General features: G+C 30.8%; 2 protein-coding genes across 2 annotated transcripts; one reads left to right on the top strand and one right to left on the bottom strand.

The window, feature by feature from the left end:
• The first annotated feature begins 184 nt into the window (after positions 1-184).
• On the top strand, positions 185-4,904 carry LOC9315689 (probable pectinesterase 15). Its single transcript, XM_021029081.1, is given in 7 exon segments — positions 185-390; positions 473-641; positions 975-1,184; positions 1,251-1,254; positions 1,257-1,355; positions 1,358-1,499; positions 4,763-4,904. Coding segments are annotated over 7 exon segments (972 nt in total).
• Positions 4,905-7,148: 2,244 nt separating this feature from the next.
• On the bottom strand, positions 7,149-9,575 carry LOC9317527 (protein DMR6-LIKE OXYGENASE 1). The gene is made up of 5 exons (XM_021027364.1): positions 9,396-9,575; positions 8,981-9,270; positions 8,655-8,902; positions 7,714-8,038; positions 7,149-7,418 (listed from the first exon to the last, which is right to left on the bottom strand). Exons 2-5 carry the CDS (start codon positions 9,254-9,256, stop codon positions 7,170-7,172), a joined length of 1,098 nt encoding a protein of 365 aa, XP_020883023.1. The 5' UTR covers positions 9,257-9,270; positions 9,396-9,575; the 3' UTR covers positions 7,149-7,169.
• Positions 9,576-16,045: the final 6,470 nt, after the last annotated feature.

The following is a 16,045-nucleotide window of genomic DNA, read 5'->3' as shown; positions in this document are numbered from 1 at the left end:
CGTAAATGCTAATGCATTTCACTAAGCCAACTTTACTAAAATTTTCACTAAGATAATGGAAATTTGAAAGAGAGATAATTTTGTTTTTTCTCAAACCATTCTTCATCAAAAAATTTAAGAAACTTTTAATCACCATTGCTCTTTCTATTCTTCTCCATCTTAGAAACACCAAAGTCTATAAACCATGTCTATCAAGATAATCTTCACTATCACAATTGCTTCTTTCTTCTCAACAATATCATCTCTCAAACCTCATTCTCGCTTTGCTCTTGTTTTCACCGTGGATTTACACGGTTCAGGGAACTTCATAAGTGTTCAGAGAGCTATCAATGCGGTTCCTAATTCAAGCAACTACAAGACCCTCATCATCGTCAAATCGGGAGTTTACAAGTAATTCTCTGTACAAACTTATGATATATCTCTTCATGTTATCTCTTTGTAGTATAATGTATGTTCCTTGGAAAAAAAAAAGAGAGAAGGTAAATGTAAGCGAGAAGAAAAAGAAACTTGTACTGCACGGAACTGATTATCAAAACACTGTAATCGAGTTGAACGACACTGCACAATCCTCACGAAACACTTTAAATAGCTACTCTTTTGATGTATTCGCGGCAAACTTTGTTGCTTACAACATTAGCTTTAAGGTAGAACCATCTTCAACAATCAAATATTATTTTATGAAACTCATTTGTTTAATGAGTTCTAATAGATACTCCCTCCGTTTTTGAATAGTTGTCGTTTTAGAGCTTTTTTTTGTTTTAAATTAGTTGTCGTTTTAAGATAATAATGTAATTTATGTCAATAACTACCCAAATTACCCTCATTTTATTGAACACAAATTATTTGTAAATAATTACTTGTCATTTTTATGAGGTTAATATAGTCATTGTATACCTTTTCTTACTTTGTCCAAATACAGTTAAAACGACAACTTTTAAAAAACAGAGAGAGTACTTTTTTTTGTTGGATTGGAAAAAAATTTTGCGCCGGAACCAAAACCTGGTATGGAAGGTTCACAAGCAGTAGCGCTAAGGGTTGATGGAGACCAAGCGGCTTTCTACAGTTTTGGATTCTATGGGGCTCAAGACACGCTCTTGGATAATCAAGGAAGACATTTTTTCAAAAACTGTTTTATCCAAGGATCCATTGATTTCATCTTCCGCAATGGAAGATCACTCTACAAGGTAAATATTCAAAAGACACGTAATAGAATTTCAAAATACGAGTTAACTCATTGAATTTGTAAGCAGGATTGTGTGTTAGATCCATAGCAAAGGAGAGTGCCTCAGGAATTAGTGGATGTCGCAAAGCACATGGAAAGAAATCAATAGATGAGAAGACAGGGTTCTCGTTTGTGACTGCAAGATATACGGAACAGGGAAGTTGTGGCTGGGACGAGCTTGGAAACCTTTTGCTACGGTCGTATTCTTGAACACGTACATGTCTGGAATAATATCTCCAGATGGATGGAATAATATGAGTGATCCAACTCGTGACAAGTAAGTTGACTACTAACTCTTATCAAATCAGCAACAAAATATCTCAAGTTATGTGCTAAATGGTTTTATTTTTCACAGGAAGGTGTACTTCAGAGAGCATAACTGCTCTGGAGACGGAGCAAATTATAAAAGGAGAGTTTCATACGCAAAACAACTAACCGATTATGAAGCCTATTTTTACAAAGATATCTCGCTTTGCTTTTGTTTTCACCATGGATTCACACGGTTCAGGGAACTTCACAAGTGTTCAGAGAGCTATCAATGATGTTCCTAATTCAAGAAAGTACAAGACCCTCATCATCGTCAAATCGGGTGTTTACATGTTCTCTGTACAAACTTATAATATATTTCTTCATGTTAACTCTTTGTAGTAATGTATGTTCCTTGCAAAAAAACAGAGAGAAGGTTAATGCTATCGAAACTTTAGCAGTGATCAGAGTGCTATCAATGTTGTCGATCCAGGCAATTTTTGAGCAAATGTTTTGAGCAATTTGAGCAAATATTAAGCATTTTTGCTAATTTATATTAACTTAATAGTTTATGACTATTTGAACAGTATTTTTCTATTGACTGAATTTTTATAATTAATAAAACATTCTTATTTTTTAATTTTTATGCTTTTAGCCAAAAAAAAAACTTATAAAATGGGACAAAATGAATATTTTCCTTTTTCTTAGCAGTCTTTTCTATAGTTGTTTTTTCTTTCTGGTCAACATATATATCCTTTGTTTGTGGTCAACATATTTTCATTTGTTTTAGACAAGTTCTTGAGAGTTGAGACAATCTCTAAAACACAAATAATTCTTTTACCATATCGACCACCCAAATGCTTGTAGACATATGTTTTGTGAAGTTTACAACCAAGGAACAGAGAGAATGGTTTGCTCAAAAAAAAAAAAAACACAGAGTGATTAAACGAAACGCTATCTAGACAAAAAAAAATATGTTATATCTTACTAACGCACTCGTCTTTACACAGACTACTCAGTCCATATCACTTTTTTAAACCATCCCACATTTAAAAACTCAAACTTGTACTTAACCTAAAACGACGTCGTTCGAGGCGCTTCACCTTTTTTTTTTTTTTTTGGTTAACAGAAACTGAGTATAACCAATTGGGCTGCTAAATGACCTATTGGGCTGAGAAAACTGCTAAATAAACTATTGGGCTACTAAATGATCTATTGGGCTGAGAAAACTGTAGTATAGCTTGGGCTGCTAAAAGAAAATGGTTTTTTAGTAAGTGAAGAAGGAAATCGAACCCATCAGTCCCTTGCTATCTAACTGTACTTAAACGGCTTGGGCTGAGAAAACTTTCGCTTTTTTTACTCTCTTCTTTTCTTGAGCCGGTGAAAAACTCAATTATTTTGACACTTGGTTATCCTATACACACATACATTGCTTTTATATAATACGATATCTCCAAATCTCTAGAACTTTTCATAAACAAATATGAAATTCTCGTGATTTTTTATTTTAAGTTTTGTATAGTTTGGTAATAATGTAGGTTTTTAATGAGAATTTCTCAAACAAAGTTTATTGAAAAGCAAATATTTAAAAACACAATGGATGCTTTTATTTAATTATTTTATTAGATTATAACAAAAATAAAAACACAAGATGAGTGTTAAAAGCGTCATGATTATTGTACAAGAAGACACCAACTCTCATATATATAGACCTGTAAAAGTCCAATACTCCCTCTGTATTTAAAAAAATGTCGTTTCAACTGTTTTTGGGTGAATTAAGAAAGGGCACAGAATTACAAAACTAACCTTATGAGAAACGATTATTTACAATTATATTTTTGGTATATGTAGTTTTGGTAATTTAGACTGATTAATTATGATCAATTAATTGGGGGTAATTTAGAAAATTTTATGCAAAAGTTGTTAAAATGACAACTAATTAAAAACACAGAAAAAAGGCTAGAACGACATTTATTCAAATACGGAGGGAGTACTTCTTAGTTGCACAAACTACAAAACCATACAATAGTCTATGTTATACCAATTAACCAAAATGGCGATATTTCATAAGAAGTTCAAGAAAAACAAAATTGGAATAATCAAAGAATCTTTTTTTTGGGTAAGGGACGATCGATCACTTGTGATGACAGTATCCGTCGAATGATGCCATATCTTCTTCCAACGACACTTTCGAAAGATTTTCGGTTGCGGTTTTTGGAAAAAAATTCACCGCCCATAACATAAGCTTCAAAGTTAAATTCTTTTTTGTAATTTTTATATGAGTTTTAATTGAATTACTTATTTCATGAAATTTTTTGAGTTAATTGTCTCATCTTAATAACATAGAAATATTTTTTTTTTTTGCTTTGAAATTAGATAATGGGAAGATAATTAAAGTTTGAAAGAATTTATCCTCTCTTTTATGATTTTTAATGAGATATTTTCTTCCTTCCATAGATAGTTTAAATTTGATAAAGTATCTAATAAAAAAAAAATTGTATGTTTTATAGTTTCTATTGAAAATCTCTTGCTTAGATAAAAGTTTGAGATATTATTTTCTTTGTTTTATGGTTTCTTCATTCGTAGGTAGTTTAGATTTAATAATATATCAAATAAAATTAAAAAGTTCTTTGTTTTATGGTATCTAATGAATTTTTTCTATGTTTTATGGTTTCTAATACTCTATGCAATATATCTAATTGAATTTTTCTTTCCTTCGTAGATAGTTAGTATTATAATGAACGTAGTATTTGACTTAATGTTTTTGTTTGTCATTTGCTTGGTATAAATAGACACGGCTCCCGCACCAAACCCTGGAGCATTCAGTGGACAAGCGGTAGCTAGCTTTTACGAGTTTATATTCGGTAATGGAAAATCGCTTTATGAGGTAACACAAAAAAAAAGCACAGCATTGTTGTTATTAATGTTCAAATATAGACTTTTACATGTAAATTAACAATTCGAAACCAAATATTTTTTTGTAGGATTGCACAATTCATTCGGTCACAAAAGAAAATACACTTGTTTGTATTACGGTAAATGGAAAGGGGTCATCAAAAAAGCGAACGGCATTCATTTTCGTGAATTGCAAGACTACAAGAAGCGTGAAAGTCTGGCTCGATCGGACGTGCATGGAGACCTTATGCAAGTGTTGTCTTCTCCAAAACATACATGTTTCTCTTGATGGGTGGAATGACATGGGAGATCACAAGACACAATGGTTAGTCAACATAAATCACAATGAACGAATTAATTGGATTGTGTATTACGGACTGAATTGATATGATTTTTTAGGACTGCGTATTACAGAGAGCATCAGTACTACATACCAGAAGCCAAACACAGTAAACGGGTTCCCTATGCGAAGCAACTCACCGATGTGGAAGCGGCTCCTTTCACTAACATCTCCTTTATCGATGGAGAGCAGCGGCTTTAGAGCATAGCAAGATTATTTCATGTTTTACTAATGAAAGTGGTCTATGTAAGACTAACATCTTATAAACATTAATTTTTTTCTTTATTTCCACCTAGATTTTCATAAACATATTTGTGGAAAGTATCTATAACGTATCCATATTATATTTGTTGGGTAGAAAGTAAAAGACATATCAGTTTTTATCTCCTAAAGTCTCATGCGGAAGAATCCTTTGTTTGTTGGCTCTATGTTTTCTCGATTAAAATTGAATGAACCTAACCTTGTAGTTGCTTCTTTCAAATTTTTTGAAATCACAAACATTCTCAATCTAGCATACAATTTGTCGAAATCACAAACTTCGGCTTTGTGCACCATATAACCATCTTTCTTTGTTCCAATGTGGATGATAACTAGATGCTTTGAGAATAAATATGTCTAGGTTTTTTTTTTTTTGCATATCTTAGATATGTTTTAAGTAAATGTTGAGCATCTTTTCTGCAAATTTCTTAGATAATATATGAATACTTACACCATATACGATATATGATATATGTGTATACTAATATACATACATATTCATTTATATGTTTATATATCAAATATGTATACAACTATAGTATAATTGATAATGCAACATAGCTTAATAATATAATTAATTCAGAAATATAAGAATAAATGTGGCTCATAAGTCATAAGAAATGAAAGAAATTGTTGATTGAAATACCAAAAGCATTTGTATGTTTTGAAGCTTTTACGCAAAATTGTTTGAATGTTTATGAAATCGCAATTTTCATAGTTACACTAAAGTAAATATTTTTTGTGTGTTAATTAGAATTTATTTTGATGGCTCTTCATTATAGAAAATATTGATGCAATTTACCTAATTTTAGGAAAGTCCTTTCACCAACATCTACATCATAGGCAAAAATGAGTTTTAGCACATATGAACTTAATGAAATGATTATGACTAGTTCATAGCTCGCATTCACGCTCAGATAAAATTATCATAAACATGTAACAGCCTTAATTGGATAAAAAGGATGTGAATTTAGTTTCATGTAAATAAGTATTGTTTTTGGTAGTTTGCAATTGGTACATATTATAAAATATAACAATTGGTACCAAAATCTATGTATGGATAATTTTAAAATTTTGAAGATAATAATCTAATCCTTGTTTAGGCTATTATGAGTAGTGTTAATATTTATTACAATTATTATAGTTGTAAGTGTTAAAGAAAATTCAAAATATCGTGTGTGATTGGTTGTAATCTTGTAGACTAAATTAGACATGACTTAAAGTCATATTAAAAAAAAAAAAAGTTAAAAGAATATATGGTCTATGATTTTCTTTTACTGGAACCTATGTTGCATGGAAACTCTCTTCGAGATCCGTTTCTCGTTTCCGAAACGTTTCGGAAACGGAAACTCTTCGGAAACACGAAAAACGTCACGGAAAAGCGTTTCCTAAAAATCCATGTTTGGAAACACGATGGAAACTCACGTTTCTAAAATGGAAACGCGACAAATCCTTTTTATTGACTTTGGAAACTTAATAAATAAAAATTGAAAAGATTAAAATTTATAGAGTAATACATATCACTAATTTTGGAAGACTCTGAGTTTTAAATTTTTTTTATCGACAAACTAGATTTGGAGGCATTTTTATATGATCTACGATGAAACTAATGAAAATGAGGATGAAAATGTTGGTCTAAATTAAATATTTGAACTTGAACCTTTTAATCTTTTTTTCTTTTAGAATTTTAGTTAACCTATTTAATATTTGATGTTTTGGACTTGTATTGTTTAATTAAACTATTTTTATAGTTTTATGTTAATGTTATATATATACATATATTATATATGTGTATACGTTTCCAAAACGTTTCCAATCCCTAATTTTAGAAAAAAATCGTTTCTCGTTTCCGAAACGTTTCGCTTCCACGTTTCCGTTTCCGTTTCCATGCAACATAGACTGGAACCCTGTTTTATTTTCTTTTTGTTTTAACTGGTTAATGACTATTTGACATGGAAAAGATATATATTCCTAGCTATTTGAAAATACTATTAAATAAAAATAGCTAAAAACTTGATTTAAATATATCTCTAGTCTCGTCTTTATATTTGTAGAAAATAATAATCATGTTCATGAGGAAGAAAGATATGGCTTGTGTATTTTGTTATTCTTTCTTATTAACCATATATATGACGTAATCTATAACACAATTTAATTCACCTTTTTCATTTTATTAACATTACTAAAAAAATGAAAATTTCATTTAATTTATATGGTGATTTTGCGTGATTCCAGAAAATTCTTCCACTTAGGTTCGCGAGAGGAAACATATCGAAGAAAAGTGGTAAAATCAGTGTCCATATATTGAGGTGGATTATGTTCATCGACGAGCTTCGGTGATGGTTTCACGACGGAGGTCAAGGGGAAGCTGTGCAGCGACGCCACTGATATCCTAGGCTTTGTGGAATTCACCAATACTCTATGTAGCACGCTTTTGTACCTCCCGTTACTAAATATCTACAGAGAATAAACAAAATTGTTAGTTTTCTAGAAATGTTTTAGATCAACAATGAGAGAAAAATATGAGATATTGTATTTAAAACTAATTTGACATGCTAATCACTTATAAATGTCAATCTCTAAATTTTTTTTTTAAGATACAAATTATTTAGACGACAGCAAAAACAAAAAAAAGAAAAGAAATTACTTCAAGAAATAGAAGTCACTAAATTTAAATTTATTAGTAAATAAAGTAGTTTGGGTAACATGAAAATATAGAAGAAAACGTTTAAAAATATGATAATTAACATACCTCGAGATGATCGCCTACGTTGACGACAAAAGAGCCAGGGATGGGATCAACGGTGACCCACTCGTCACGGTACAGAATCTGAAGGCCTTCAACGTCGTCTTGAAGGAGAAGCGTCAAGAAGCCGTAGTCGGAGTGCGGTGGCATCCCTAGCGTCAGCTCCGGCTCTGGACACGGCGGATAGCAGTTCACCACCACCACCTGACTTCCCTCTTCCAACTCCTCAGCCGCCTCGTCGCCGCCATCAATTTCAAGACTTTCTAAGATGGCTCTGACCATCATCTCGAACATCTCTTTCGTCTCTTTAGCGTAGGTAGCCGCCAAACTCCTGTTTTCAAATTTTTTATACATAAAAAATTTAGTTAGACGTTCATGTACTAAAGTTTTATCGACATTTATATAAAATAACATATATTGGGGATGATTTATTAACATTATTCGTGATACGTAAAGTAACCCCGTGACTGCTATTATATGGTGGTGGTGTAGCTATGAAGATAAAGTAAGTCGTAATGTGACCTTTTCTTTGTTATTTAGTTGTATAATAATTCCACTCATCTTTATAGATTCACAAGCCGCCACTTACATAGTTACATGCATATCTATATTATTTTAAATATAATTTAGTAACCGCCCTTGCCTCTAGTTAATTATTGGGTGTGCGATTTGTGACCAAAGTGGAAGAATTGGGTATACATGCTCTTGAAAGATTCTAAAATTGTGTGTAATATCACAAATTTCCTCTGACTAATTCTCTTCACGTAGGTAAATGTTGAACCACCTATGTTTTTGAGTTTATTTAAAAACACATGTGCTAAAATCTTTTTGTGGAGTTTCTTGATGGAATATATCAAATTTAAGATTTTCTGTTTTCAGTAAATGGGAAAATAAGCACATGTCTAGCTAACTTTCTAGTTATAAAATGTAAATGTGGGAAATCTGACCTGAAGTCGGAAGGAGAAGAAGGCCAATGAGGAAGATATTCAGGGAGAGGATGTGCATAGAGTTTCAAGAAGTCTCTCCAACAAAATACATTGTCTTTGATCTGGTTGAAACTCGTGCCGTATCGTACTGGAGCCGACATGTCCGACGACATGTACTTTGATCTCTCCTCGTACGGCAGCTCGAAGAATCTCTTACACACTTCTATCATGTTCTTGCTCACATCTCCCTCCATCCCATGATTCACAACCTGCCCATTACCATAGCTTACTTGTTTAGCAAGAAATCTAGATATCACTTCATGTAATTTAGGGTTTTGAGAACCAACCTGGAAGAAGCCGTAGGTTTTGCAGGCCTCGGCTATGGTTCGTAGAACATGAGGGCGGTTAGGTCCAAGGAGCTCAGCGAAATCTATGAGGGGAAGCTTTAGGTTTTGTTTTGGTTTGATGAGCTTGTCGGATATTGTAAAGATAGGTCGGTCAGGTTCAGGCCATATATATTTAGTTGGTACTTTGGTCAGACCATTGTCACAAAGATGTTTCACGCCTTTTTGATATTTCTTGTTCTCTTCTTCCATCACCGGAGCTATCATTGACGGCGACATTCTTCTCCGTTACACTGAAAATGAGACATTTCCACGTATATGCATCAATAAACAATTAGCAAATATATAGAACTTATCAAAGAACGAAAACTCAGGAGATGTATGTTTTGTATAAGAAAGACTTATGTAATACACATACCTGATGGATCTTGATGCTCTTGAAAATTCTAGAGATATTATATATATATGTAAATGCAAGGATCTATGTTTGAGGACTTGGTAAGATGTGGTGTTGGTGGGTGTAGGTATTTATATACATACGTGTTTGAAGGAGACGTTGAAATGAATAGTCCAGAATTGATATTTTGACGGATTAAAGCAGTTTTGGTATTGTTCTGAGTCAAATTCTTGGAGACTGACTTCTTCTTCTTAACTCGTCCTTACCAAAAACCGTTGACATAGTGTTAATATTATTATTCTATAGTATTTAAATCGATAAGACACGAGATGGTAGGGTCTAGCTAGCTCGCAATAATATTAAATACATTTGAAAATGATAGAGAAGAAAATAATAAAATTTACAAAAGTCTACCTAGTTTATGAGAAAAAAAATATTATAGATTATTAAAATATAATAATGCGAGTTACCTCCTGAATTTTCACAACAAAAAAAGTTTTATATATATTGTTTACTAGAAAAAATATCATAGATATTGTTGGCGTTTAATAAACTATTAGATGGACATATTGAGGTCCCAAATGCGCAACAGCTATTCACATAGATCTAATGGAGATTACAGAAAATCATATATATCCTTATTTATTATACTTTTATAAATTAAAAATCAAATGATTTTGAAAGTTTGTTCAGATCGTTTTGTTATAATAACCAATTAGTTATTATTAAAAGGATGCCAAATTATTTGCAAGTTTTAGATAGGGTTATGAGTACTTTTTCTCCCAAAACATTTGAAACTGTACAATAAATAATTTAAAATTAACTATACATATATAATTAAAAGATAACATATATTTTACATAAATGATGATGGTTCATATGGGAGCCATGCAATCTCGAACTGGACACGTTGTCGATTCGTAGTCGAAAAGGTATACGTAATGCATTTCCAATACATCGATTTTAGATTCGTATAGTTGCGGCTGTTGTGGCCTTGTGGGTACCCCCGTACTCGGTCTCGAGTACTCAAGCTTCATAAAAATATATTTTTTAAGAAACATTTCCCAATTCGTAGCTTATCATGCATGTCGTAAAACATCATGTCTTATGACATGTACTTGTTGATAAAACACTCATTTTATAACCTTTTTTTTTTTTTTCCTGCTAAACAAATTCATTAATGTCAAAACGAGTTTACAAAGTCATTACAGAAACTTCGAAAGCACATTATTACATGAACAGAAATATGCGCCATATACTCAAGATGATATAAACTAAGAAGTGAATTTGACGATGCTTTCTTTAAAGCCTTACTCGCTAAGGGATTATTTAACCCATTATTTTCCTTCTTTGTAACCCATTAAACACTCATTTTATAACATTGATAAAATAAACACTACAAAAACATCTAGATGTTTTCATCTCATTTGATAGCTAGTCTTTGTCACATACTCACATAATACTGGGACGAAAATATCATGAAATTTAGCAATGATTTCGTCCCATTTCTTAGCTAGTCACAAATTTACAACGAGAGATATAATGCCTCGTTTAACAAAAGAAAAGATATATAATGCCTCCATTAGTATCTAGCGAAAGAATATTGTTCCAAAAAATCCTCGGTTAACTTATATACATGTGGAGGTTTTTTTTTTCTTTGTTTTTTTTTGCCATGTAGAGTTCAAAAACGTACGTGGATGTATAAAATGATTAAGTTCACAGCCGTATCAAGGGCTTCGTGAATGTTTCCGGCAGCCATCCAGTAGATAGGAACAGTACTAAATATTATTTTACTTTTCCTTCGTATTTATGGTATTGGAAAACAAATAAAAATATTATGTAAAGTCAACAAGTTTTAGATCTTTGGTATCGTATAAACAGTTTTTATGCCACATTATTATATGGTTGAAGAAAGTTCAGGAATGATTTGAATGTGGTTGAAGAAAGTTCAGGAATGATTCTTGTTGATGATACTAATTAATTGTCAACACAGAATATTTTGTAGCGAGGAAAATAAATATGCTGAAATGGTAAATGATGCAAATTTAATTCCGTCATTTGATCATAGATACATAAACAGGTGGAAAAAGAAATTTTGTGATCAAGACTTAGGAAATGAATACCACATGATTATATATATATATACATATAGCACGAAAAATTGGCTCATGTTACCTATGTTTTCCGTTTATTTGATACTAATTTATCTTTAAAATTACTCTTAGTGGTGGATATTTAAGTATTTGACGATACGGAACTACTTGGCGCGAAACTTCGTTGCTTGGGTCCCGTTGAGGAGGGGATTGGGTCAACTCGATAGGACTTTGTATATATGTTGACTTTTGCAAAATTGGCAAATATAAAACTTTCGTTAAAAAAATATGTAATTCTGTTTATATTTCGATTACATGCATCCTATATAACATATTCGCGTTTTATCTTTGTGTGTTCGTCAGTCGTCACCTATCAAGTCCGAACCGACCAGCATATTATACGATCCCTCGGATACTAAAATATTATTCCTAAAAATTTATATATGTATACTGTTTTTTTGTGAAAGTTTTTTTTTTTCCGCTCGGCGTACAATCCTATGCTTACCTCTGTTTCTATTCAAAGCCGCAAGCTGTCGATATATATATATATATATATATATATATATATACTTAATTAGTAATACACATATCATTTGAATATATGCGTACATAAACATAAGGATTTAACTAGAACGTATGATCTTTTGAATTTGACAAATAAACTACATAAGTTGAATTCTTAAAAATACCAAACTTTCTGTTTTATTCTTGAAAAAACAAAAATTATTATCAAACTTTATATTTTAAAAAAGTATCACAAATTTTTTGGATTTGAATAATGTTAAGATGAGGTATTTATGAGAAAATAAAAACTAAAATTATAAACTTTCTTTTTCTCACGAGCTGTAAATACTTTGCTTGAGAATTTTAATTGGTGGTTCTAATACCATTCCAAGTGCAGGATAATTCTTTGGGCTGTGTATTGAATTGGATATATTACATCCCTTGTTTGAAAAGTCGCTAGGCGCTAATCGGAAAATCGGATTAAAATCGGAGACTAGTTTTAGGGTTATTTTAATATTTTAAAAATATATTAATCTAATATTGTTTTCAAAATTATAGTAAACACATAATAATATATTTTAAGGCAAATTTTTATGATTTTTTATAAAAAAAATTATGATTTTTATTAAAATTTGAACATAAATTATTGTAAATCACAAACTTAAAAAAAAAAGTCGTTTTATACTTGCAATAAAAAAATAATCGGGATATGTAAGAATATGCGGAAAATAATCGGATTAAACGGGAATTAATCGGATAAAGCGGAAAGTAATCGGGTGATTGATTTTTATAAGGAATTAGTCATTAATCGAGGCGGAGATAGTGGGCCTAGCGATTAAGCGGAGAGTAATTGGGCTAGGCGGGGATTTTTTGAACAGGGATTACATCTTAAGGGAATAGATAACACGTATCCGGTATCTATAAAAATAGTATCTAATTAAAGTTGGGGCTTTTGCAAAAATGCCACTTTTTCAATGCCATTTTTCAAAAATACCTCTTTTTTAAAACCTTATAAAAAATGCTCTTAAAAATATAAGATTTACCCAAATATGTATGTAATATTATTAAAACATACACAAACTACATTTCTGTGTATCTAAAATCTTATAAATACTTTATAAATGCATTTTAAATACCTTTAAAAACTTTTAAAATATCTTGTAAAACCTTTGAAAAACCTTAAAAATCCTTTAAAATAACTTGTAAAACCTTTAAAAACACCTAATAAAACCTTATAAATACTTGGATCGAGTCTTCAAGTAGTAGTTACAATCCATAAGTACCTTATAAACCTAATAAAACTTTATAAAAATTTCAGATTTAAAAAGGGTCATTTTTGAAAATGGACATCTAAAAGGGGCATTTTTGAAAAGGGGCACACCAAAAGGGATATTTTTAACAATTTTCCATTAAAGTTTCAGTTAGGAATGTATATCAATGCTTAACAGTAAATAATACTAAGATTTTAGAAATCTTTCATAAACCTACAATTTGGGATTTAAAAAAAAAAAAAAAAACTGAACAGTAAATTATATCAAATATTTTTTTCTAAACAATTATCTATCTAGCTAGTATATGAAACGTTTAAATTTAATGGTCAGAAAAAAAAATAGTTGGACCAATATATATACACGTGATTTATATAACAAAACAAAATAATAACTATATTCTATATATTGATATTATATAATTTTCAGATAATAGTCCCTCTCTCACTCTAAGAGCTTTGACAAACTTACCTTCAATAATAAAAAATGCTAAGTATGTGATCTTGTCATTAGAAAACTAAGTAAGCAAGCTAAAGTGTTTTATAATTCTTCGCAAAAAAAAAAGTGTTTTATAAGGAATACTCATAATATAGATAAAATTTGATTGGACGAATCTTGCCAAATATATTAATTAAGGTTTAGTTTCATCCATGCATTCCACCAGCTGTTGACGATAAGAATAATACAGAAATGAGATTCATACATCATGCAAGTAATCTCAATTCTAATATGAAAAATAATTTCGTACGATTTTTTTGGGAGATTGATTTGAAGATTAGTTTCCCCCAAGTAATGACTTTACGAAATGATTAAACTATGAAACTGATATATTGAATTGTGAGAATATCCGATATTTTATGAAAGTCAAAGGACGACATCTTGTACATTGGTTGGTTTTACGATATCCACGTCGCATCCATGTATAGGCACGTAGCCAACTAAAACTATTGGACGTAATATATAGCCATAAAGTGTCCCTTGAATTTTATTTTATCTTTTATTAAGCGAAAAGTTCCAAGAGTTAAAAGACAGCCCCGATCGAGACTATACCTTTTTTCCGCTTTTAATATCCGATTTCATAAATTTGTAAACTTTTTGTTGTGACTGTTACTAATGCCGGATGTTACTCCTTGTATTTAACTTCTTGAATTCAATTTTGTTTTATTAAAGTTGAATTTAAATTGGTGATAAATTTAAAGTTTTCTAAACACATCATTCCATGAACTGAAAACTCATATATTGAAAAATATCGACCGATTTAACCACTGTTTAATGTGCACCATGCTTCAATCTCCATTCAATATTATGAGTTTATTATAGAGTCGGAAAGGAATTATAGATATTGTAAAGTCTCAAACCTAAAAAGTCTATTCTCTCAAAGTTATGCTTTAAAGTCCATAATTAGAGTTGATTTCAGATTTTGCGAAGTCGTTTTTTCTACCATTTGAATTTTCAAATCTGATGACAATATAATTTTTATTTTTATTTTTGGTACAAGACAATATAAAATTTAATGTGTGACTATCTTTCTTAGCAGAGTATATTTTGTATAGTGTGAATTTATTTTTTCTTAAATCAGATTTAGCCTGAAATAGGGTTGGTTCTTTATTTTTATACGTGCAACTGAAGATAAACGTAAAGAGCTTTGTGTTGATATGTTGATTAACAAGTCTTACGAATTTAATCTAGTTACAACTGGTTATTATTAATTAAATAAAGATAAGAGTCCTACACAAAATAAGTCTTGGAGTCCAGACAGTAGGAGAGTTTTTATTAAACTCTAGAAAGAGTTACGTGAGTTATCAAAAAAAACAGTTAAAACTTGCGACAAAACAAGTAGCTTTCGTGTATGGACGACTAGGCCTCGAAGTCAAACACAAAATTCAATATATTAATAGGAGAGTTAAATGAAAGATACTCCGTATATTAATATAGAATCTGCATGCATTTCGTCTTTTTCCTCTCCATTCGTTGCATTGGTTTTCTAGGCCACGTCAGGCTCTCTATTTCTTTTTTATACTGTTTGTATTTAATTCGCATTCAACTTCAGCTTTTTTTTTTTTTGTTCAAAACATTTAGCAGTGATTTAACTACATTTTTTTACAATCGTGACAAGATTATGAGACATTGATAATGTATTACACGTAATTGTATTAATGCACATTATGACTTAGAAAAAAGCCGTGGACCTTTCCAAAGTTCTATCTAATTAATAATAACAGTTGCCTAAGTCAAAGTTATTATCGTAGTTTTTTTTTTTTAATTATTATATATAAAGTCAATTAATATAGAACTTAGAAGAGCTAGGGACATATTGCTGACGAACAGTTGCAATCGTAACGTTACGCGAACTATTTTTAAGTGTGACAAGCCACGAAACTAACAATTTCATGTCTTAAACTTTGCTTTCAACCATTTCTGCTTGTGAGATTTTAGATTAATGATACATTGATACTTGTCTGTCAAATTTAATAAACTTAACGTAAAGATACTGAAAGTTCCTTAACGGGAAATTTAAGTTATATTATATAGCAAAAAGTTGCAAATAATTTCATGGATTTCATGATTCAACTGGATCGATTGTTTTGTTAGCTATTTCAAAACCATATTGTGGTGAATTAGTGACTTTTGTTTGACGTGAATTTGGGACATGGATCAAAAATCTTGCACCTCCCAAACTTGACCATCCGTAACATTTTCAGTAGCAAACAACAAAATAACGAATTTTTTTTAGTAAAAAATAACGAATTTTTATAAGTCTCGAAGATTATTTTAAGTTTTGACCTGAAATTTTTCTGGTTTAATA

Source organism: Arabidopsis lyrata (genome assembly GCF_000004255.2).
Source record: "Arabidopsis lyrata subsp. lyrata unplaced genomic scaffold ARALYscaffold_4, whole genome shotgun sequence".
NCBI classification, from domain to species: domain Eukaryota; kingdom Viridiplantae; phylum Streptophyta; class Magnoliopsida; order Brassicales; family Brassicaceae; genus Arabidopsis; species Arabidopsis lyrata.
This window is presented reverse-complemented; position numbering and strand designations above follow the sequence as displayed.